General features: G+C 40.1%; 1 protein-coding gene across 5 annotated transcripts in view; it reads left to right on the top strand.

Annotated features, from left to right (window-relative positions):
• Window positions 1-22,062, top strand: part of NCOA7 (nuclear receptor coactivator 7) — a 101,142-nt gene that overhangs the window by 11,743 nt on the left and 67,337 nt on the right. For 4 of the 5 annotated variants that reach the window (XM_054819023.1, XM_054819024.1, XM_054819025.1 and 1 more), the window contains one exon: window positions 14,250-14,381. The exons of the other annotated variant lie outside the window; for it this stretch is intronic. In XM_054819023.1, coding sequence (XP_054674998.1) covers window positions 14,332-14,381 — 50 coding nt within the window. In that variant the 5' untranslated portion in view covers window positions 14,250-14,331. The remainder of the gene's footprint in view (window positions 1-14,249; window positions 14,382-22,062) is intronic. 5 annotated transcript variants of the gene reach the window in all.

Below are 22,062 nucleotides of genomic sequence, written 5' to 3' on the forward strand. Positions count from 1 at the left end.
GCTGAAGAAAGTTCATTTGATTTACAAGTAATTTGTTTAGGTGTTTTTTTGGTGTTTGGTGTTTTTTGTTTGGTTGGTTTTTAATTGTGTGATGCTGAACTGTGTTGGCTAGGTACGCCCTGTTGTTAGGGATGAGTAGATGGTGGGAGGTGGCTGGCATCATCGCATCTCTGTACAGAGGCTAGGCAGGAACTTGCAGTGGCATCTACATTTGTGTCCTGCTATGGTCATGCTTGCAGGATGGAAAGTAAAATTTCCTATATTGGGCTAGTGCCAATGTGGTTGCTCATTGGGACACATTTGTTTCCTTATATGCAGGAATTCTGGATTCCTTAAAATTGAGCCCTGCTGCTAACTGATCACTCAGTGGATAAATTTTTAAGTGGATTATTTGTTTTGAAAATGGGATTTCCCTTTGTAATGCATATTTTCTGTTAGTACAAGTAACACATTGGTTGTCGCAAAAAGGGATTAAGGATCTGCAGATGAGTTTTCTTTTCTCCTGCTCTGTTGACACTATGCACTTGATGCTAATGTGTGAGTAATAAGTTTCAGTGTTTTGTCAACTAGTTGTGTCCTTTCCTGAGCCCTACTCTGGTAGTTCCCAGTCTCAGGTTGAGCCTGGCAGGTAACAAGCAGGTCTTACAGGAAGGGGATTTGAGACCACAATCCTACGCAAGTACAAGAAATCCAGAATCTTCTACAGGCAGGGTGGGAAGAGCAAGTAACATGAATTCCAGGAAACAACTAGACCATATGCAGTTGCATGTGTTGGCGAGTTCTCCTGGGCTCCGTGGATGGCGAGCTGTGATAAAAACACTGCACCCAGGAGAGTGGCTCCTAGCCCTTCTGCTTAACTCTGAGAGCCCTTCAGATTAAGCTTGTGAGAAGACCAAGGAAGGTGTGTTTCTTTCCCCTTGTTTTCCTCCTGGGGATGAAGTGCAGACCCAAACCTGGCAGAGCGGGGGCATGCTGCTTCTCGCAGAATGGGGCTCTGCTCCCCTAGGAGCGAGCCATGATTGAAGAGTGCTGTGGGCAGTCTGTGCAAATGCCAGCGGAAAGCCAAGGAGGCTTCCAAAAGGAAAGCTGGCGGAGCTGGAGGGGCCACCTGTAGCACCAAACCTGATTTAAAGGTGCTTCTGAAGAAATGTGTATTTCTTTGTACTTGGTAACCGTAATATGTTCATTTTGTCATGAGGACCCATGCAGGATTTGGGATGTAAGGACTTCAAGTTAGAAAATGTATTTTTTGGGCAAAATTATGGTCATCCTCCAGTAAATGCTAACAGGCCTTTAAAAGCCTCTCTTCTGGCTGTGTTTTTTTGTGGGTTTTGGGGTTTTTTTTATAGTATCTAGAAACTTTGTAAACAATCAGACTTCCATGGAGGTCACTGAAATCTGGACTTCACTTTCAGTACTGAGTACAGTTTTCAACTTTTTACTGCTTTACAGTCAGCATTATATTGCATTTAAAATAAAAGTTTTACCTGGTACTGTGTTTTGTAACCGCTGTTTAAGTTTTGATTTCTTCTTCATCCCATGTACTATTTGTTGTGAATTCTGTGATGAAAGAGCTGTGGTTGATTATTTTCTCACTGAAAAGCTCTAGGATGACAGTATACTGTGTTATAAATTGGAGTTTGCTTTATCTGACCTTGAAATATCTTTCTTCCTGCTTCTGTGATTCTCTTCATTTTTTTTTTTCCTTTTTACTTCACAGAGTCCAGTGAGCAGACAACTCAGAAAAGCAATTTTGACCTGTGGAAGCTAGTGCCAGATATTAACCTATTCATTAGGTTAGCCCAGCCACGTGTTTGGGATTGGAAGTATGCATTTTAATCCTAGGTCTTGTAATAGTTATTGATAAGAATGTGAATCTAACTCTGGGTTAATACTTCAGTCCTTTTTAACTACAAATCACTAATGCACCCAGATGGGGTAATTGTAAGCTGCTTTTCCTATTTTTTCAAAGGTGTAGGTCTCTACCCAGTTTGGACAGATTTTCAGAGCAACTGTGAAAAGGTCTGAATTGCTCTCTGTCAAATTTTAACACCAAAACTGGAAGCACTACAGCCCCTCAAAAAAAGTGGCTTTAACATGGACCAAAAAACCTTCCAAAACTCATTAACACATTGACTGTTTTGGCTGTCTTCAACTTGGGGAAGGGCAAGCAGTTACTTTGATGTAGCTGTAAACAAGTGAAGAAGGTGTTTTGTTTGAAATGTGCTGGGCAGTCTGAAACACTCGCCGTTGCCAGCTATGTCAGCCATAACTTGCGGTGGATGCAAAGTTAACAGCTTTCATCTTTGGGCCCCAATTCTGCAAATGTGTGCTTAGGTATTACAAGCATAACACGAGTAAGTGACTAGTCCCTCTGAATGCATTTGGTACATGAGTAGAGAGCTCAGCAGTGTTGTGGTACCTGGTGATGTGGCTGAGGTGGCTTCTGTGAAAATGCAGCACTGGAGGAATTGAAGCTATTTGTGAAATTAGGTCAAATTTTGTGGAGCTTTTTTTCCTAGCAAAAAGAAATATCTAGCTTCAGAAATGCTGATTTACATTGTCAATCTTGTCAGTGTAAGATGTTTGAATTTTAGTTTCAAAATCAACCCATTTTGTTCAACAGGAACACCTCGGTTCAATAATAATGTTTAATACACTTGAATAATCTGAAAGTAAAATATATACTTCTATAGTTTTACCAGAAAATTTCTACACTTCTGTTTTTATGCAACAGCACTCAACCTTAATTCAAGCATATTTTTAACTTTTCGTTGTTTTTTTAACTAAGCCCTGAACCATCTCATTGACTGAACACATCCAGAGTTGAGCAATTAAAGTCCAGATTAGATAAGCTGAAAAAAAGGATAACATATAGCTATTTTGTATGAACCATTCCGTTGTTCTGTCTTTCCTGTATACATAGAAATAGGTTGATAACTTTATTTACCTGAATAATTTTGAGCAGACACTTACTGTGCACAAATGATTAGAACACAGAAAAGCAGAGAAAACTTGTTTTTCTGTTTTTGGGAAGAAGTAAGCAGCTATTCAGAGAGATTCTGTAATTAGGTAGGTAAATGTAACTGTGCTATGGTATATAGCAAGGGGAATTTGCTTTGAGAGGAGAGTTTTTGCTTTGTATGTAGTGCAAGGTTACTCTCCGTACAAGGCCAGAAACTGTGTGTAGTTTTATATAGGAATCCGGAGATGGAGGAAGGAAAAATGGTAAGATAATAAAGGTTTTAAGGATGTTTCAGAAGAGCAAGAGAACTAAATCATTCTCAGTTACACAATACCTAAAGGAATTTTGCAAGGAGGAAGGAAATAATTAGAAACATTGCTGCTTTTAAAACACGTTTCAGACTATGCAGTGGGTAGAGGGTACGATTTACTGGCGATGTAATTTTAATGCACCTAACGTTGCCAGCATCTCAGCACCTGTGAAGCTGCGTATGCTGGTGTAATACAAGGTCATGCTCAACGGACTGTAATGCAATAAATGTTGCAGCTTAAGGAATTGAAAAATAGACAGTGAAGGTTTCCCAGTGTTAATTTTGTACATTACAAATGTACAGGATTATCTGTTACAATTAAACTGTTCAATATGTTACTTAATGTACAGTGTATGCAATGTGACACAGTTAAGGTTGCTATGGAAACCTGCCATTTTGGTTCTGTTAACGGTGTTTCAGATAGGAAAACATTTGCATTGCATTACTGTGAGACTCCTTTCTCCCCCCACTCAGCTCCTTTCCTTCTCAGCTGGGAGGGAGGTGACAGAGAAAAAGCCATGGCCTGGAAGTTGCATGAGTGAGGGTCAATTGAAAAAAGGGATGTTGAGCTGAACATAAAAATTATAATTTTCCCTTCAAGTAGCTCTTGTGTCTTGAGCTGCTTTTTTTAAGTGAGGAAGTATTTAAATGTTAATCTTTCACAGTCTAGTGTCAGTGGGCTATTAATTTGAGGGTCTTTTTCTAAAAACTTGAAAATGATGGGTACTTTCTAAAGAAGAGTTTCCAGTAATTTTCACAGCATGATTATGAATATTGTTGGAAATGTACTTGACCTAAAAAACAGTGACCAGTTCTAATACTTCCTGTTGGATTGATGAGTTTATTCATATTTTGACACTTTTGTATTGCCTGGCCTTACTCTGTAAAGCATTGAGAACATGTTAACCAAGCTTCATTGAGTACAATGGGAATATGTACAAATATAAACCTAACTTTATGCTTAAGCATTTTGGGGCCTAAACTAATTGTAAGTAGAAGGTGATTTGTGGTACCTATGATTTACAGTACAAGTATTTGTGCCGAGCATCAAGCTGCATCTTTGTGGTTTAAGTGACTCCTCAAACACCTGTCTCTTTCTGCTCTACCTCTACTTTTTTTACCTCTGGTATAAATGCCTTTATAGGGTTGGTGAGAAGAGAGCCAAGAAGCGAGAGAGCAGGTTTGCTGTGAAGCTGAGAACATGCGCTTGTCTTTCGTAGGCTGTTTTTCATCTCATGAATGCTGGCCACAGGTCTCAGCAGCACTCGTCTTTCAAAGTGTGTGGTTGCTGAGGCCCACTGAACGAAGTCGCTGCTCAAGGAGTTACACCGACGGTTGCCTGCCCGAGCTTTCTCCTGCAGGTCTGCCTTCTGTGGCAGAAGTAAGGGTGTGCTTGCAGTTCAGCTGTGTGCAGCAGAGCCCGTTGGAAGTGGGTGTGAGCTGGCATGCCAGGATATAAACTGAACTGCAGATACAGAGCTGCTTCTGCTGACTCTGCTGCAGGTAATTTGTGTGGTAATTTTCGGTGGAGGACTGGTAGCAAACAGCTGAAGTAGGTGAAAAGGAGGAAGGTGAAGGGCAGTAATACTTCAAACTGGCAGCCGCTTGCTGCGTGGACGTATTTTAACAGCCTGAGAGAGGTGAGCAAAAGCCCAGTTTCTTTGGCTTGGCACTTTGACTGGCTGAGGTACCCTTGATCACCAAAGGACTTCTGCTGTCTTACCTATCTGCAGTGGTGCTACTGTTTTTCTCGTGCCCTATGTAAGCTTATTCATAGGAGCAACTCTGGTATGGCCGGGTCTGGGATATGTGACGCTGGCCCTTAACAGCATTCTGTGTATGGGACGTAGGAGAGTTCTTCTTATTGCTCACCTGGCATGGAGGTGGCACCAGGCAGTCGACTGATTTTGTTTGGTACCTGACTTGCTCTCGTAACACCTTGCTGCATAGGAGTGGTGAGGATGAAGTGACTTTGCTGCTTCTGTCCCTTTGCTTGGTTCAGAGAGGGGAATCTAGGGAGAACTTGGTCATGTCCCTTAAAAACGTGGTAGAGAACCTGTAACTCATTGGCTCTGGGAGTGATGTGGTTATCTGTGTGCATATGCTTTGACCTTATCAAAACAGATGTGCAGGCTTTCTTTGAAATGTTTCCAAACAGATTATGAAACAAGCAGCTGTTAGGAGCAAGTAAGTAAGTGCTGGTGTCAACTGCCAAATCAGCAAGGTAGTCCTAAGGGAATTGTCTAAATGCTAGTTGATGTATTGAATGTTCATCAATTTGCATTTTTTAGAAAACTGCAAGTACTTGGTGTTTGAGTTGAACACTGCTAAGCACATACATAAAAGTCCTCTGTGTGTGTGCCTGCACACTCCAGGGCGAGGTAAGAGAACAGTGACATTTGTCTTACCCTCTCTGGATATGGGAAACTGCATCCTCCTCCTGTTCTGGGGTGGTGGAACTATGATGCTGTACATCAATTTAGGATCTGACTCAGAAATGCAACATAAGCTGCGATAGAAATACCTTAGTATGTGACATAAGCACAGACTTGTTTTCATTCAGCAGGTGTCCCAGGAAAGAAAGGCACGAAGGGTAAGCCATTTGCCTTGCAGTTACAAGATCTGTGGTTTTGTAATAACTTTGCAGAATGACCACACGGTCCTTCTGGATCTCACTCGCTCACCTATAAAATGAAAGCAAAGTTCTTGATGAGGAATGTTTGAAAGGCTTAGCTTGTTAAATAAAAGTAGCTAAAATTTACTGGAGTCTCAATTAACTGGAATCAGGACCCTGCAAATTCTTGGGTGTTTCTGTTGTTTACATGTATGAGGTTCTCTGTATTTCAGTGGCTACAGAATTCATTCTGTTTATCCAAATGCTATTGTTTTTCTGCTGCCTTGTACCTTTTGTTACAGTATTTGGTAGGAAGAGACCAGTGTTTTCTGTCAACAGTCTATAAAGATGCAGGATTTGGCATTTAGACTCCACATACTGTGTATACCTGTACAACATGAGCTTGAGAGGCTGCAGGGTTCAGAAGGCTTCAGCTTGACGCTTACTTGAACCGGAGGGGGTTAAAAAAAGGAATACAAGAAAAGTTGTATTCAAAACTTCTGCAGCAATGTTCTTGTTGACTTAAAAATGAAAATCTTCCCAAGTGGCCTAATTTCAAAGAGCACTATACTTTTACATTTGGTATGGCATAGCACTCTACCTGTTAATAGCTTACACTGTGTTTTGTAACTGGTTTCTGTCTAGCAACCGCAGCTCAATGACACAGTAAATGTTCCTTATGGAAAATGCATCTGGTGATGTTCAGCTGCCAATGAGGGAAGATTAAATCTGAATGTTTTTCTGTCTTGACAGCCGTCACTGGTGATGTGGAATTTCTGGTAGCTCTTTTGCTTCCCCTTATTCTGTGTGAAACTTGACAGCCTGAGTTAGTGGGTAAAAGTCTTCTCACAAGCAAGGTAGAAATAATTCGGCTGGGGAATCTATTGGAGCTGAATCAAGTTTTGTTGTTGTTCTGTTTCTGAGTCAGAAATGTTTCTGTTACGTTGATTCTCATTTATTTTACTTGAACTTTGTTTGTGTGGACAGGCTGTGGCAGATCCAGTTGACAAGTTGAAGGTGATCTAAGCTTAGCCTCTTCTTACTGCATTGGTAGGGAACGAAAATACTTGGACCTTACTACTCTGTAGAGGGGTTAATAAGCTCCTAAACATTGCACCCAGTTCCTCAAGAGCAAGGGTGTTTGTTTCTTTTGCCTGTCTTCAGGTCTTATCTTCACTGCCCTTGAGAGTCCACAGGGTGCAATAGCCACATGGAATAAGTCTCTCTCCATTTGGAGATAGAGGAATTGTGGAACTGGTCTGTGTTTAATCTGGACAAGAAGTCCAGAGATTGCTTTTGCACACAAATTTATTTTCAGTCTCTTAAAATCCCCAAATAATTAAAATGCAAAAATCAAGAGTGTTACAAGAAATGTGACGGGCTTAATACTTGAAAGGTCAGTAGAGTTGTGTGCATAAATAAGGGTTATTTACCAAAGCAAGGGTTGAGTCATCAGCCTGAACTTCACTGAGGTGGAGAAGCTCTCTTAGGTTAGTTTAGCACCCTTCAGTTATGTATAATGAACTGGAACCTCTTCATAGAGCTTATTAATGTTTTGGAAATAACATTACACTTTACATGGTAATTATAATGTAACTATATAATTGTATTAAAATAACTCCATATTTATCTTAAGATAGCTTTAGAATAAAGTCTATTTGTCCATTCTACTGAATCTAACTTGACACAATTAGTCTATGTTGTGTTTTATTGGCTTGTGCTAGTGCTTTCCTGAAAGCTTCCAATCTCACTTTTAGCTAGGTCATTCTGCCTGAAGGAAAGACTAAAAAAGTTGTGGCTTACTCTCTTCTTTGCTGGCTGTGCATTTCTGTTACCTTTCATCTTGAGATGCTGTAGTGTTTATTCTGAAACTTTTATCTTACTGTTACACTGAATAAAATACACTAGCAGAATATGAAAGCAGTAAAAATCAACCTGGTTAGTCCTGTCAGTGAGGCATTAATTAAATACTGCAAAGTTTAGCATTTCTTCTAAGGTGCTGATGTGCTTTCCACCTTCCTGTTTTTAAAAATGGAATGTCTCTTGAAATGAATGCTAGAGTTGATATTAGTGCTTTGGCTTGTGAAGCTTAACCATATGCATTTATATGACCCAGTAGCAAATTATAATGCATCTCCTCTTCTGTGTTAACTTGTTTCTGTTGCCTTACGCTTAAAGGTGTTGTGTGTGACCCTATGCTGCAGCCTTGTTGGTGTGTATCTGTATCTATTTGCATCTGCACAGTGCCCTGAAAACTGCTTTGGGCTCACCAGAGGTGCAGATAGCAACCCCCAAGGGTTCAGTTTCAGATCTCTAATACAATGAAAATGCTTCTTCTCTATCTGTGATTTGTTCTACAATTTCTTATTCCGCCAGCTTGATGGACATTTTTAATACTGTTCTTGAAGTACTACATATATAGCTTTCCTTTTTTTGGTCTTAATATGGACCAAGGTGTAATCCTTGTCATCTCTCATGGTGCATTTTTTTAGGGGTCAGAATTGGCACATGTACCCAGAAGACTTATTTGTAAGGAGACACTCTGCTGCAGAGTTGCCGATCTTAAGCAGAATCGTTAGTAATGCTTCGTGTCTAAAAATGACTGGTGACAACATTTGAATTGTATTGTAGCAGATGATGGCAAGGAAGCATGCAGTGCTATGAACAGATGTGTGCAGCATTTGTCTGTAGTCTCAGGGGCAGAGGTAAAATAGAGAAGCAAAAATAAAAAACTAATGTTGCATGGGATAATGGACCAGAGAGCAGGTGAGAGCTGTGTGGTGTGTCTGGGCAGCATCCTGTTCCCACGGCACTGTGGGGTGTCCCTATTACATCCTTGGTGTGACCATGTCCGCTTGGCTCTCTCACTGGGAGCCTTCTACCTCAATCTGCTCCGTCTTCCTAACTGTGGAAAATTTCTGCTTAGGCCTCTCACCTCTCCTGCTTGTTTTTCACAGTATGATCGCTGCCAGTATTGCTTACGTTGTAGGGCCCCTGCTAAGGCACATACCCTTGCCTCGGTTTCCCTAAAGTCAATTCATTGCTTTTTTTACATATTTCCTGAGGGAGCTGAGACCACCATTTAAACCTAGATCCTCAGAGGTGTTAGGCATTTTATTTCCTTTTGTGGATCTGAGCTTTAATTTCTGTGTGTGTGTCTGCAGATCCTAATAAAGGTGAGACTGTGCTCAAAGTTTGTCAGTTTAAATTTTACACGGAATATAATACCTGGTTCCTTGTCAAAGTTGTCTCCTCCCTTGTTCTCATTGTTGCTGGTTATTGAGGCTGGTTGGATTAAAGCTAGTGGAAGGTACTTGCACACGTTGCTTTTCTGCTCTTATTTGAGCCTGTGGAGGTACTTCATGTAGTTCAGTTTTCCATTTGCAAAGTAGGGGATTACAGCATTTTCCTACCTCATGAAAGATTGAGAGATATTGACTCTACAGGGTTGTGAAAATATATCTAAACAATTGCACGATCTTGAATGTTTTTTGGGTTTTTTTCTGTATGTCTTTGCAGGACTTGCAGTGGGCACAGATGGCCAGAGACAAGCTATCAAGTCCATTGAATGTTCTAAAAATAATCAGATACTTCACTGGTTTCTGCATTGCTAGTGCTGTTGGATGTGCTGTTGTTCATGTGCATGCTTTTGGAAAGTAATGCTCACAGTTGGAGGATTGATCGTTGATGCTTTAGAGCCAGCAAACAGGATTTCTGGGTGCTTACGTCTGAGTGCAGCAAGCAGGTCCTTCTGTTGTCTCATGAAAATGTAAACTGCCTAAACCACAAGTAGCAAGGTATATTATTCTTCATGCCTGAGAAGGGAGGGAAAAGAGAGGAAAAATAATTAGAAAAGAATTGGTAAATTTATCAAAGTCTTTAGAGGACTTGGGATGCTCTATTCACATATTTATTTTTAATGTTCCCCTCAAAAATACAGTTCCCTTCCCCTTTGTTTATCCTCACACTTAGAGCATCTTTCTCTGCTGCTGCTTTGAATGTACTGTGACAGGAGGCTGCTGTCCTGCAGTGCCAGGTGGCAGAGCAGGCAGCAGGAGCTGGGAGCAGCATTTTCGGAGGTCTTGAGAAGGTGGTGGCAGTTGCAGTGGTGTTGGTACCCACAGTCAGGAGTTCAGTCTGGTCCTCTGACTTTTTTTTTAGTTTCTTTTAAACTTTTTGTTTTGTGGCCTTGCTGGAGCATTCCCACTCTTGTTACAAGCTCCCAGTAGCATCCCCAAAACTCCCTGACAGCAAGCCTAAAGAAACAAACCAAGTATCCAAAAATATAGTAATATAAATTAAAAAAATCTAGAGCAATAGGACTAACAGTGAAAGGTCCGGTATATTTTTATATATTTTTTCTTTTCTTCATATAATTATCAGGTGCCGACATTGGCTAAATTTGGAGAGCATCAAATTTTTACCAGGATCCTTACTTAAATGCATTGTTTGTCTGTCAGGAATATCTTTCTTTTGAAGTTATCTCATAAAAGATTATATTGCTGTAGACATGTAGTATAAGCTTTTCAGTGTCTTATTTCCATTTCAGTGTAGAAGGGGTTAAACTGAGCCTGAAATTTCTATAAAACCAGCTTTGTCATCATTTGAGTTTGGACTATACTCATGATGTATGAGTAAGGTGTCTTTCTCCCAGTATATAAATATCCCTCAAATATGTACATTTTTAGTAGTCTGCCTGATTCAGCCTTCGTCTCTGCCAGAAAGGAGCTACCAGGAAAACAAGGTTCATTTTAATCATATATCCTTAATAACATTTTAAGCAGTTCATATTAATAAAGAATAGCTGGGATTTCCTTCTTGGGAGATATCAAAGGACAGGTAGGGGGGAAGTGTGTAGTAGGTTTACTTTTATTGATGGAACTTTAAAACGTCAGTGATAACCTATAAAGCAAACATGGCTTTTGTACTGTTACTACTTAAAGAACTAAAAATTGAAAAGGACCTTTCAGAAATACTAGTTTCAGTAGCAATTACTGCAGGTTATGCTGTGGTCCTCCTAGTTTTCAGGTGGTTTTTTTTTTTTCCTTCTCCTCAAAGCCAACCAGTACATGAAAAATTCTCAATAACAAAAGTGAACACAGAAGTTATGAAGTCTGCACTCCTAATCAGTTTGCTTTTCCTAGTACTACATTTTCAAAATGTAATTTTCAGCCTTAAATATGCCTTCCTAGAACACTGCCTTTGTTTCTACATGGACCTGTTGGAGCAAGTCCAGAGGAGAGCCACGAAGGTGATCAGAGGGCTGGAGCACCTCTCCTATGAGGACAGGCTGAGAGAGTTGGGGTTGTTCAGCCTGGAGAAGAGAAGGCTCTGGGGAGACCTTATAGCAGCCTTCCAGTACCTGAAGGGGGTCTGCAAGAAAGCTGGAGAGGGACTGTTTACAAGGGCAAGTAGTGATAGGACAAGGGGTAATGGCCTTAGGCTGAAGGAGGGTCGATTTAGGTTAGATGTTAGGAAGAAATTCTTTACTGTGAGGGTGGTGAGGCACTGGAACAGGTTGCCCAGAGAGGTTGTGGCTGCCCCCTCCCTGGAAGTGTTCAAGGCCAGGTTGGATGGGGCTTTGGGCAACCTGGTCTAGTGGAGGGTGTCCCTGCCCATGGCAGGGGGGTTGGAACCAGATGGTCTTTAAGGTCCCTTCCAACCCAAAACATTCTATGATTCCATGATTCTTCTAAGAAGGTGAGCTAAACAAGTTTTAAGTCAACAGTATGGGACCTGATATTAAATTATTTTATTGTGAAAATTTTCATTAATCAGTGACTGGATATGAGATCTCTGTATTTTTATCAGCAAAAGGTAAAAAAGTATTTCACCTGAATGCCTTTGTTACTTCTGTTCTATGGATAGCGTTCCAATTTTCTGAGTGCCCATCTGTTCCGAATATTTTTAATATATTTTTTTTCAAGTTCTTGATTTATTGCCCCACCATGTGAAAGGACTTGGAGTTACTTTTCGTTGATGTAGGAAGAACAGGCTCCATACCCACATTTTCATTGCTAGCTTTGTTTAGCGAGGATGAAAGCAAGCAGCAAACTTTAGACTTGGCGAGCTGAGCAATGCCATGCTTGTTTGGTGCTGGCATCTCCTGCAGCATCTGTGGTTAGGTCTAGGCTTAAGCCCTATCTCCTCTCTCTTCGTGCCCCCTTTGCCAAAGCAGGGGGTGGCTGCTCTGCCACTGGGCAGGACATGGCTGTGAGCAGGCGGAATTTTCTCCTCCTGGCTCCCTGGGCAGTGACGCTCCCGTCATTTGTCAGCACAGTGCCAGAGCACAGCTGGTATTCCCCGGGGTGGGGTGCGGTAGATCATGGGAGAGGAAGAGAATGAATGGCGGGGAGCATGCTGTTGACACTTGCACAGAGTGAGACCCTGAGGACAGCTCTCGCTTCCCTCTGTCCATCCCAGATGATCATGTTTCAGTGAGGTGAGAGGGGCTCTCCCTGCTTCCCTCTTCTTGTTCCCATGGGTCCCACTGTCCTTGTGGTCGTGGGTTTAATATTGTCTCGGTGCTCCTGCAGTTATTTGATAGTTCTTGGTGTCAACGTGAGGCTCAGCTCTGACCCATCAGCGCCCTTGTGCACACATCGCGGCATGTAGTGAAGGCAAAGCAGCCAAAGGGGAAAGAGTGGTTCCTCTTTCTTTGAACTCTTTTGTAGTTTGCTATAGAGGTTGTAGTTGTATGCTGTGAAAGATTTATTGTAACTCTAAATGCAGTACTAACAAAGCCACCATTTTTGGTCTTCTGAAGATCTAAGGACCTGCCCCAACAGGGAATATAAGGATGCATCAAAATTCTTAGGAAGTATGTGGTATCTTCATACAGACTGGACATCTGAGCAGGACAATTTGTTTTGATGCTGTTCTTGTGCTACTATCATGTAGGTTTCTGTGTCCAGCTGAAGACTGCAACATGCATTAAGTTGCAGAGATAAAACAGTATTCTCTTTATAAAAAGCCAAAGATGTCATAGGCAAATTTGCCATTTAAAGAGTGACTGTTAGTGTAAGGCTCTACCTGATGTATAAAGATCAGAGAGACTAGATTCTTTTTGATGCACTGGATGTATTCAAAATTAATGAGTAAGAAAAAGTGCATTTTGAAACAATGGACTTTAATTGCTGTGAACTGGTGCTCCATAAATATGGACAGAAAATTATGGCAAGTCTTTCTGATAGAATCTAGCATGGTATGTTCTTGGGCTTTTTTAGTAGATTAGTCTATTTTCGCTACATTATCTCTTTTGTTGACATCTGGCAGTTTTGTAGTTTATGATCTTTTAATGTAGGGGAAAATAGTGGGAACTGATTAGATCCCAGAGGAATTTTTCTTTTACTACGAATCATCATTTATGTGGCTTCCATTTCTTTGTTATACAGCCCATTAGACTAAAATATTTTGTAGTAACTTCTGGTTTGAACTTTAATCTGGAATACTGATAAAGAACTCTTAGGAAGTTAATTTACTTTGTTCACGTGCACAAGCCATTGGGGTAGGTTGAATGCCTCCATTGGGGTGGGTTGGAGAGGGGAAGAGGCTAAAACATCTTGGTAGGATTCTTGGAAAGCAGTTGATGTGGCATATCATTAATTGCAGTAATTGCCAAGGAGTTCTGAAACTCCCAACTTCTGGTTTCCAAGTGCCTCAGTATGGCATTGTGTGAAATGGTGGTGATTTCCATGGCATAAGGCAGTATTACTGGTCTCTTTTTTTTTTTTTTTTTCTAAACTTCTCAGAAAACCTTCCGTACTGTTGTCTATCTCAAGGTGACTGCAATTCATCTGGAGAGCAGGAGGTCTATTATGTTTCTCCCTTTATACTTGTTTGAATTTCTGTACTGTTTCACAACAGTCAAGCCTGTGTAAAGAATGTAGATCGCTCTTTTTTCCTTTACATTGTTTTAAAAATTTTTCTCACTATTTTACAGAATTTTTATAAAGTGAACAGTGTGTGTCTTTCTGGTTATATTGTTTGTTTGTACTGGATGTTTCCAAAGCTTCTCTTGATCTTCCTGTCTATAAAACACATGAAACCAGGAAGATGTTTTGGTATAAACTATTTAACAGCTTGCAAAAGATTTTAATCCAGGGTTTTAAAACTTGCTACTGCTCTTTGGGTTACCTGCTTTGCAGTATCTCTCTTCCTCTGCTGGAGAAGCTGGCCAGAGTGCATTTATTGTTTTTTGTCTCGTATACTAAATGGATATCACATGGCAAGCACTGACTGGTTAAAGTTTTACTTTGCCTTGTCACTGGGTCAATTGCATGTCTGCAACCCTGTTAGTTTTTGTAGGTGTTGTTGGCATATTGATTTATGAACTTCCTAATTTCAAATGTTATATACAGGGGACTCTGCCTGGATATGAGGTACTGAGGGGAAAAAGAGCATCACACCTGGCCGCTCACCTTGCCTATTTGACTGTACATAATGGAGACCAAGGAAGAGAAGAAAGAACGAAGACAAGGCTATTTTGCTCGGTAAGGTTACAGGGTTTATTTCAATGTTGATTAAAATATGGAACTCCTCATTCTGCCTTTTTCACAAGGCTTTATGATTTTTCAACTGCATATAAAAATGAAACCCATGCTGCATTATGTATCCAGAAGGCGCTTTCCTTACTGTGTCCCTAATGTTGGAGTGGTGATTTTTTGCTTTTAGGTAGTGGAGGTAAACTTGAATTATAATTGTTATTCATAACACAAAACTGGTTTTGGGTACTCAATTGCAAATTGCACTGCATTTGAGCTTCCAGGATCATTCCTGAACAGTGTTTATAAAAACAAGCGCATCTAAAACATAAACATGTCTAAACTTAAAGTTTATCTGATTTCAAATAAAGCACAGACTAAGTAGTATTATCTGATAGGATAGATCAGCTAAGAAAGGGTAAGCTGCCTAGACTGTATCATCTTTATAAATAAAAACAATGTTTTTTCAGTCAATCATTTTTATCATTTGGAATTCATGATTGGTGATTTAAGAAATAGATGTCATTGATTTCCTAATAACTTCTCTCTGTTAATTTAGCCAGTCTGTAATCATCTCTAAGCTCTGATGTACAAGAAGAATCAAAGTTTACTTACTCTTGGGGGGATGGGACGGGGAGGAAATCAGTATAAAACCCATCTTTGACTCAAAGATACTTTCTACACTGTTGAAGAGGAAAAGTGTATACTCTCTCCACTCTATACTAAGTAACTGTTACTGAAAGTACACTGAAACACTGGCCTTAGTGCATTACAGACATCTGGAGACATGCCTGTTGCTCCACGGAGGAGTAGTAATGTGGGGGAAAAAAAGTTGCAGCATTTCTTTGTTGCTGTTCCGGTGGTACGTAGCAGTGGCTAAAGACATGAAGTTTTGTGGTGAAGGACATCTGTTAATGCCAGATAACTTGCTTTCCATTTGGAGAAATGCAATTATGTTGATGTTGACAGAAAGAAATGTTGCAGTTTTGGATTTTGAGAAGAGGAAATAAGCAACGGCACCTATAGCAGAGAAAGTATCGAGTAGGATAAAGCAAAAGTAGCTAAAGAGATTGTACAAAGGAAGGAGTAATTTCTTGTTAAGGAAGACTCAGGCTTTGAGAGAGATGTCTGAGTAAGATGCTTTAGTATTGAAGAGAATGTTTTGAGTACTTTCTAAATGCTGTCTGCTAAACAAGAGGCTAAACAAAAAGCCACGAGAGGCTTTCAGCAAAGTCCTTGACATTTTATTTAATCTGTTTTGCAGCTTTCTTGTGTCATCTGTGGCTAGTCTCTTAAAAATTCACAGGGGCAGTGTGTCCTGTGTGGGCACAGGACATGAGGGAAGGATCCAAAAGACCTGAGATAAATTCTTAGTTCTAGCACTTACCTTCTGTCTAACTTTGGGGGGGGTCATCTGTCTCTTTCCCTCCTGGCTTGCATCTTTTTTCTTTATGTAGCTTGTAGGCCCTTAAATGAAGTTCCCATTCTAATCAAACCCATGTATAATTTCTACAAGAATGTTCTTGCAGACCCTCAAATCATATTTCAATAGAAGCTAAAGTAGGGCAGAAGGTGACATGCCCAGTTTGCCTTCACATACAGTGTCTGCATCTACAGTCAGGGACAGAAGCAGAACTGAATTTACATGTGTTTGATTTTAGTCTAGCATCTTAAGTCAGTCATGCTTCCTCTAGGAAACAGGTGTCCCAGCATCTTGCAAATGAATGGTTTGAATGCTTTATATGATGACCCATGTAAATGTCATATGAGTACCTGGAAATAATAGGCAGCTTATAGAGCCTTTAGCACAACGGCAGTTCTAACAATGTCCCTACTTGTTTTTTTTAAAACTTTTTAAAATTTAGCTTTTGACTTGATGTAGACAGAAGTTCCCAGCTTAGGTGCCTGATATTGGGACACCAAGATGATTTAATCACGTGCATGCTCTGATGTTGCTGTCAGTTTTGGTTATTTCATATCTTAGAATCTGTGGACACCTGTTCTGTCCTTAAATTTAAGCACCCAAGTTTAATACGTTTTGGCCCTCGTCCTGTTCTGTGTGCTACTTCAAACACCCTGCTTTCCCTGCCAGCTTGGGCTCATATTTATTAAGCTAAGAGCAACCTCAGCTGATTCCCCAATGCACGCGCCCCTCTACTTCCATTACTGGGTTTTTTTTTTCCCCCCTCTTATCTCTTATTACCCCCCCACCTTTACCTGAATCTTGTTATTTGGGCCTGTGATCAGATGTTCATGGGAGAAGACTCTGCTGCTTACCAAGGAAGAGAATGGGAAAAGGGTTAGATTTTTTTGTCAGCAGGAAGGAAAACTGTGCTCCATGTCAGGAGGGTGGGGAAAAGGGCTCTGCTCCACCCAGGGCTGAGAAGAAGGATCCTGCTTATATCCTGGTTAGAAAGGAGAAAACGTATCCAATGCTGATGAAATACAATGTTTTATAGCTACCTTGTAGACTATATTAATGAAAATACACAAATTTTAATAGAAAACTTCACTCTTTAATGTGAGGGGAAGGGTTGTTGTGGTATTAAGAAGGACAAAAGCATTAACTGAAAAATGGGAGATAATAGCTCTTTCTCTTAAGCTCCTGCTAACGGAAACCCAAATTCTCTGTTGGCAGAGCAAGGGAGCATGTGAGCATGAACACCAGGATGAGCAGCAGCCTCACTGCCCTGCCAGCATCTCATTCTGACTTCCCATCAGAAGGCAGCTTTTGGCCTTCAGGCTGGTGTGATCTTGGGCCCTCCTGGACAGCTTTTGGTAGGGGTGGTGATCAGTGTCTGACTGGTTACACTAGCAGTCGTTGGAAAGGTTAGCTTGAGAACCCCAAAATATTTGAAGTGGTTAGCATGGTGGTGGTTATGTGCTGACAAACCAGCTCCTGAACTGCTGGAGAGGAAGCAAGATTAACATGAAATAACTGCCTGCATCTCTGTCCCCCAAATTTAGTCTTCTAAATAAACATTTATCCTTTAAAATACTTAAAATTTCTCTATAGAAGGGAGCACCTAGCCATTGTATCTTTCCTCTACAGATCTTCATGGTCTGAGTGCCTCAGTTTTCCCTGGTCTCTTCCTCTCCCTATGGCAAGTGGAGCTGAAATGAAACCCTCATCATCCATTGTTGCTACTTACCCACTGTGTGTTGTGATAAAGAGCTTATTTTTTTGCCTTAGTTGGCAAGAAATGAAACAAGTAACTTTTCAAACAAAATAGAAATCTCTACAAACTTTTAAAAGACCAATTTAGATTCCTTATGCAGATAAGATGTTAGAGCTCGTGGGAGTTCAACAGACAAGAAGTATAAAAGCAACATGCAAGCATAAAATTCTCTTATGCAATAGGTAGTTATTTAAGACTGCTACTCCTACTGAAAGACACTTCTGTGTAGTTGAGTTTTCTTGCCTAATTCTTCAAACCTTGTTTTTAGGCACTTCTGTTGCCTTCTGTGTCATTAGCTCCCAAATGGACCAATATTATGCCAGCTCTTGCAAAGAACTCTGTCTCCTCTTGCTGTGAAGTCTGTCCTGGTGTCCAGCAAGTCCAAAAATAAATGGTACAGCAGTGTAATATAGATGTACAATGGCACATCTAGGTGTATTGGGTCCCTGACAACTCTGATGTTTGGTGCTTTTTATTGTGATTATGTGCCCTTGAACTGTGGTACAACTTACCATTTCCCTCTGCTTGTGCTTCCTTTATCTTCCCTCTCTCCTTACAGAACGGAGAACCTCTCAGGTTTCCCCCACCCATTGCATAGGGTCAGGTTCAGAGGTATTTCACCTCGTGAAATGAATAGCTATTAAAATTTTAACTTAATTTAAAAAGAAATTACCAACATGAGTGAGTATGTCACATGGAAGGAATTGCCTAGAATACCAATTAGTAGTCTGGAACGCTGAATGCACAGCTTGAAACTGGAATTGCTTTGCATGTGGTGTTGTGTGATACTGCATATATTTGGACAAGAAGTTCTAGGAGATGAGAACTTGACGGGAAGAGTTTGAGTAGTTTTCTGAAAGAATGACAAAAGGGGCTTTTAGTTTCAAGTTTTCTGTGTCTCTTAACCTTCCTCACTGTGGGTTACTCAGCATTTTTGATGCTTTATATGATCTGTGTCAAGTAGCTCTCTACTACTTTCTTAGCAGAGAACAACAAATTAGTAGTACTTTATTTGAAAAAATGTTACTTTTCAACATGTCAGCCGAGATGCTTACATTAATAGTTATGTCTCCAACTTGTGGTGACCTAAATCTGAAGAATGCTGTATGGAGATGAACTGTAAAACTGGTATTTAAATTGAATGATTTTTTTAATAGTTTCAAGGGGAATTATGGATTTTAGTTCTCAGTCTCTTTTTTTTGGTCACCATCTGAGCGCCAGGTTTCTGAAGTCAAATATGAAGTGCTTGTATTAGGGAAATATTCTCACTGGATTTTGGGTGCTTTTGTATTTATTGAATTTACATTGGTTTTGTTACCATCATTCTTTTGAAAAAACTACATCAATGTCTGGGACCTAGTCCAAAGCCCATCTGATTAGGTAGAGAATCCCTTTAGCTCCAGATTGTTTATACTCTGTCAGAACCTGAAGCCAGTTGTACAACCTTATGTTCACCTCTTGTTGCCTTAAGACATGAATATTTAAGGGAAATAAAGGAATTCACAGCATGTTTTAATTTAATTTAGACTCTTGCCTTAGATACCTAAATTTACATTCATAAGAATTAAGATTTGTACATTAAAACTAAGATTTTAAAAAGATATGTATGAGTGCTTAGCACAGTTATAATTTACTTGTTACCATGCTCTACAGCTTTTTTTTCTCCTAATTATTTTTAATACCTAAAAATAAGTAAACAGTATAACAAATAGTATATGGTATTCCAATCACATTAGTTGTTTACGACCTAACATTAGCTTTCCTTTTAAACATTCACAACCCATGGCAGTGGGAATCATTAATACATAGTTGCTGAGCTGTAAACAGCTAGAGTCTGGAAAGCTTAGCTGGAGAAGGAGTCAGATATACCTGTCTTACTGTTAAGGTCTTTCCCTGGTCCTTGCTTTTGCCTCCTGTGGGAGGCAGGATGTTGGCTTGCATGGACCCTTGGTCTAACACACTATGGTCACTCCTTTGGTCAGTCTTTTGCATGTTACAAAGTGACACATTTATTAGCATCTCATTTGGAATTTTTGTGGCTTTGTTCTGTTTTATTCCCATGTTCAGATTTTTGTACTGTTCATGCTTTTCATTCCTGTGACTATTAAGACGTAGGAAGGTGATGAAATGAGAAAAACGCAGCGAACACAGAGGGAATGTGTGGAAAAGGAGGATATCAGTGGTAGCTAGGAAGGAAACCCAGGTAAGAATATATGCACAAACATACTTTCTTGAGGGCATCTCCTATATGTGAGACTTTGTCATAGGTTCTTCTGTTAGGTGCTTTTCTTGTTGGCCAGGCTTATTATATCCATGCAACAGGCTTCAAATGTTGGGTGCTCCTCAGATCGCTGGTTCTCTAGCAGTCATCTCCTCGCAATTGTTCTTGCTCTGCTGAGCTAAAGTGTTGATGTTTATTCAGGTTTCCTGTAGCACCCATAATTTATTTTTTGCTTTTAGAAGGAAAAGTTTCCACACATTGTTTTTAAAACAAACCATTGTGGAGGTTTATCTTGGGCGTGAAGAATAGTCAAGCCAAGATCCTGGAGATGCTTAAATTTTTTTAAATGACTCTAGGAAATAATACATCATTTCAGCTCATCTGTATAATGGAAATTTCTTAGCTCTGCTTCCAGACATATAAACATTACCTCATAATCCTGTTATTGAAACTAAAAACAGTATTGCATTTTACTTGTATTGTTTTGACCAATAACATGTATGCCTGAGACATTTTATTTTCTAAGAAAAGGCTGAAGATATCACTACTTCACATTTATGAGGTGCAATGGATATTATTTGCTCTGTAATTTAGGGGTATATGTGTGGGATAGTCGATTTGCTATGTTTGATGCTGCGAGAAGCCATAAAAAAATTTCTGAAACATACAATATTGTGATTTGCCTTCCAGTTACTTAAAATGGAGAGGTTTCAATGTTTTTAGCAGCCTTTCTGCCTGCTGCTGTGGAGGTTAGTATTTCAGCTGTCCTTTGCAGCCGTTGTAGTTTTCAGACATTAAAGAATGTCTAGACTTCCACAGACAGCAGCACCAGGAGCTTTTAAGTAGAGCTTTGGGAGGTTGGTCAGATCCTTCAGATGATTGAGAGACATTGCTCATAAATTCATTGTTGTATGTATATATGAAAAAAAAAGGAAAGTTTTCTTTTTATCATAGATATAAACCTGGAGCATGAAAGTCGGGGGGAAATTGAACCTGCTTTTTCTGAAGAGTGTTGCAGTGCAAGACAAAAGTATGTTCAACAGCTTGAGAACTGTTTCCTCATCTTGCTTTGCTGTTGCTTTCTGGACCCTGAGGTTTTTATAGTAGTGGTCTTGTAATTCTGTGGTGCAGGATGAGTGTTAGCAGAAGAGCATGAATTACCGTCCTCTACTTAGCCTGTGAATCACAGCATTATTCCCAACGTGAGTGCTTCCTCTGGGAAGCATAAACAAGGCAGTGGTTTTGCAGCCTCGGTTCTTTCCAGTGCTTTCATCCTCAAGAGTAGTGGAGTCATTTAGGATTGAAAAATAATTTTGTTATTGGGTAACAGAATTAGTGAAAGTATCTAATGGGGCCCTGAGGCTTTCTTCAGGGTTTTTCAAAATTTTCCAGTACCAGAAATGCTATTTATGGAGATACAAAGCTTGCATAAGATGGAAAGCATGGTTAATCTCCTCACCCGTTCACTTCCCTCTGCATGTGAAGTGAGACTTGGTAACAGTGTGGGCTCTGTATAAAGAGGCTTTTTTTTTTTAGGAAAGAGAAGAAAGGCGGAGTTTCATGATGTTCTTGATTCTTTGAGAGCTATATCACAGAATATACAGAGAAAAGAGTTTCCGTTTATTTAATCTTCAAGCATGCTGTCTCACACCAGCAATTTCAGAATTTTCACTAATCACCTTGCAAGATAGGTATAAGGCTGGCTTGTTAGGCAGCAAGCATACAATGACCTTGTATCCGCTTTTCCCAAAGGGACCTTTGGGTGTCTCTTATCAGCCTTTAAAAAGACACTGCAAAAAAAGAAACTTATTTAGCCTTCTTTTTAGAACATAAATAGTTACACGCTAGGCCTTCTGATGTAGGAGTCTGTGCAGTTTTGATAAGAGCTGCTATTAACATAGTTGTAATGCATTTTGACTGCCTCCCGTTCCTTGCAGCTGCATGTGCTGGGCATGAGGGGTGTGCTGGAGGCTCCCGATGGGCCCTGCTGTTTACTTTTTTGCTCTTAGAGGGTTTTAAAGGTGTTGTATCTTAAAGGCTATAAAATTTGGGGGCTTCAAAAGGTGACTTTCTGGATAGGTGAGATACAGACTTTTTACTGTTGTCTGTAGGAAACTGATATAATTACCTTTTTCAATTACACTGTTTCTGTAGTGTCTGTGGGCATGCTCTTGTCCCTTCAGCCTCCCAGACGTGTCTTCTCTCCTGCTCTTAGGACCTACTCCATAAAATTCTGCTTTATTGCAGTGAACTGTTTTAAAACTAAGCCTAGCTTAAACACTGAAGGAAA

The sequence above is a fragment of the Grus americana genome, chromosome 3 (genome assembly GCF_028858705.1).
Source record: "Grus americana isolate bGruAme1 chromosome 3, bGruAme1.mat, whole genome shotgun sequence".
NCBI classification, from domain to species: Eukaryota; Metazoa; Chordata; class Aves; order Gruiformes; family Gruidae; genus Grus; species Grus americana.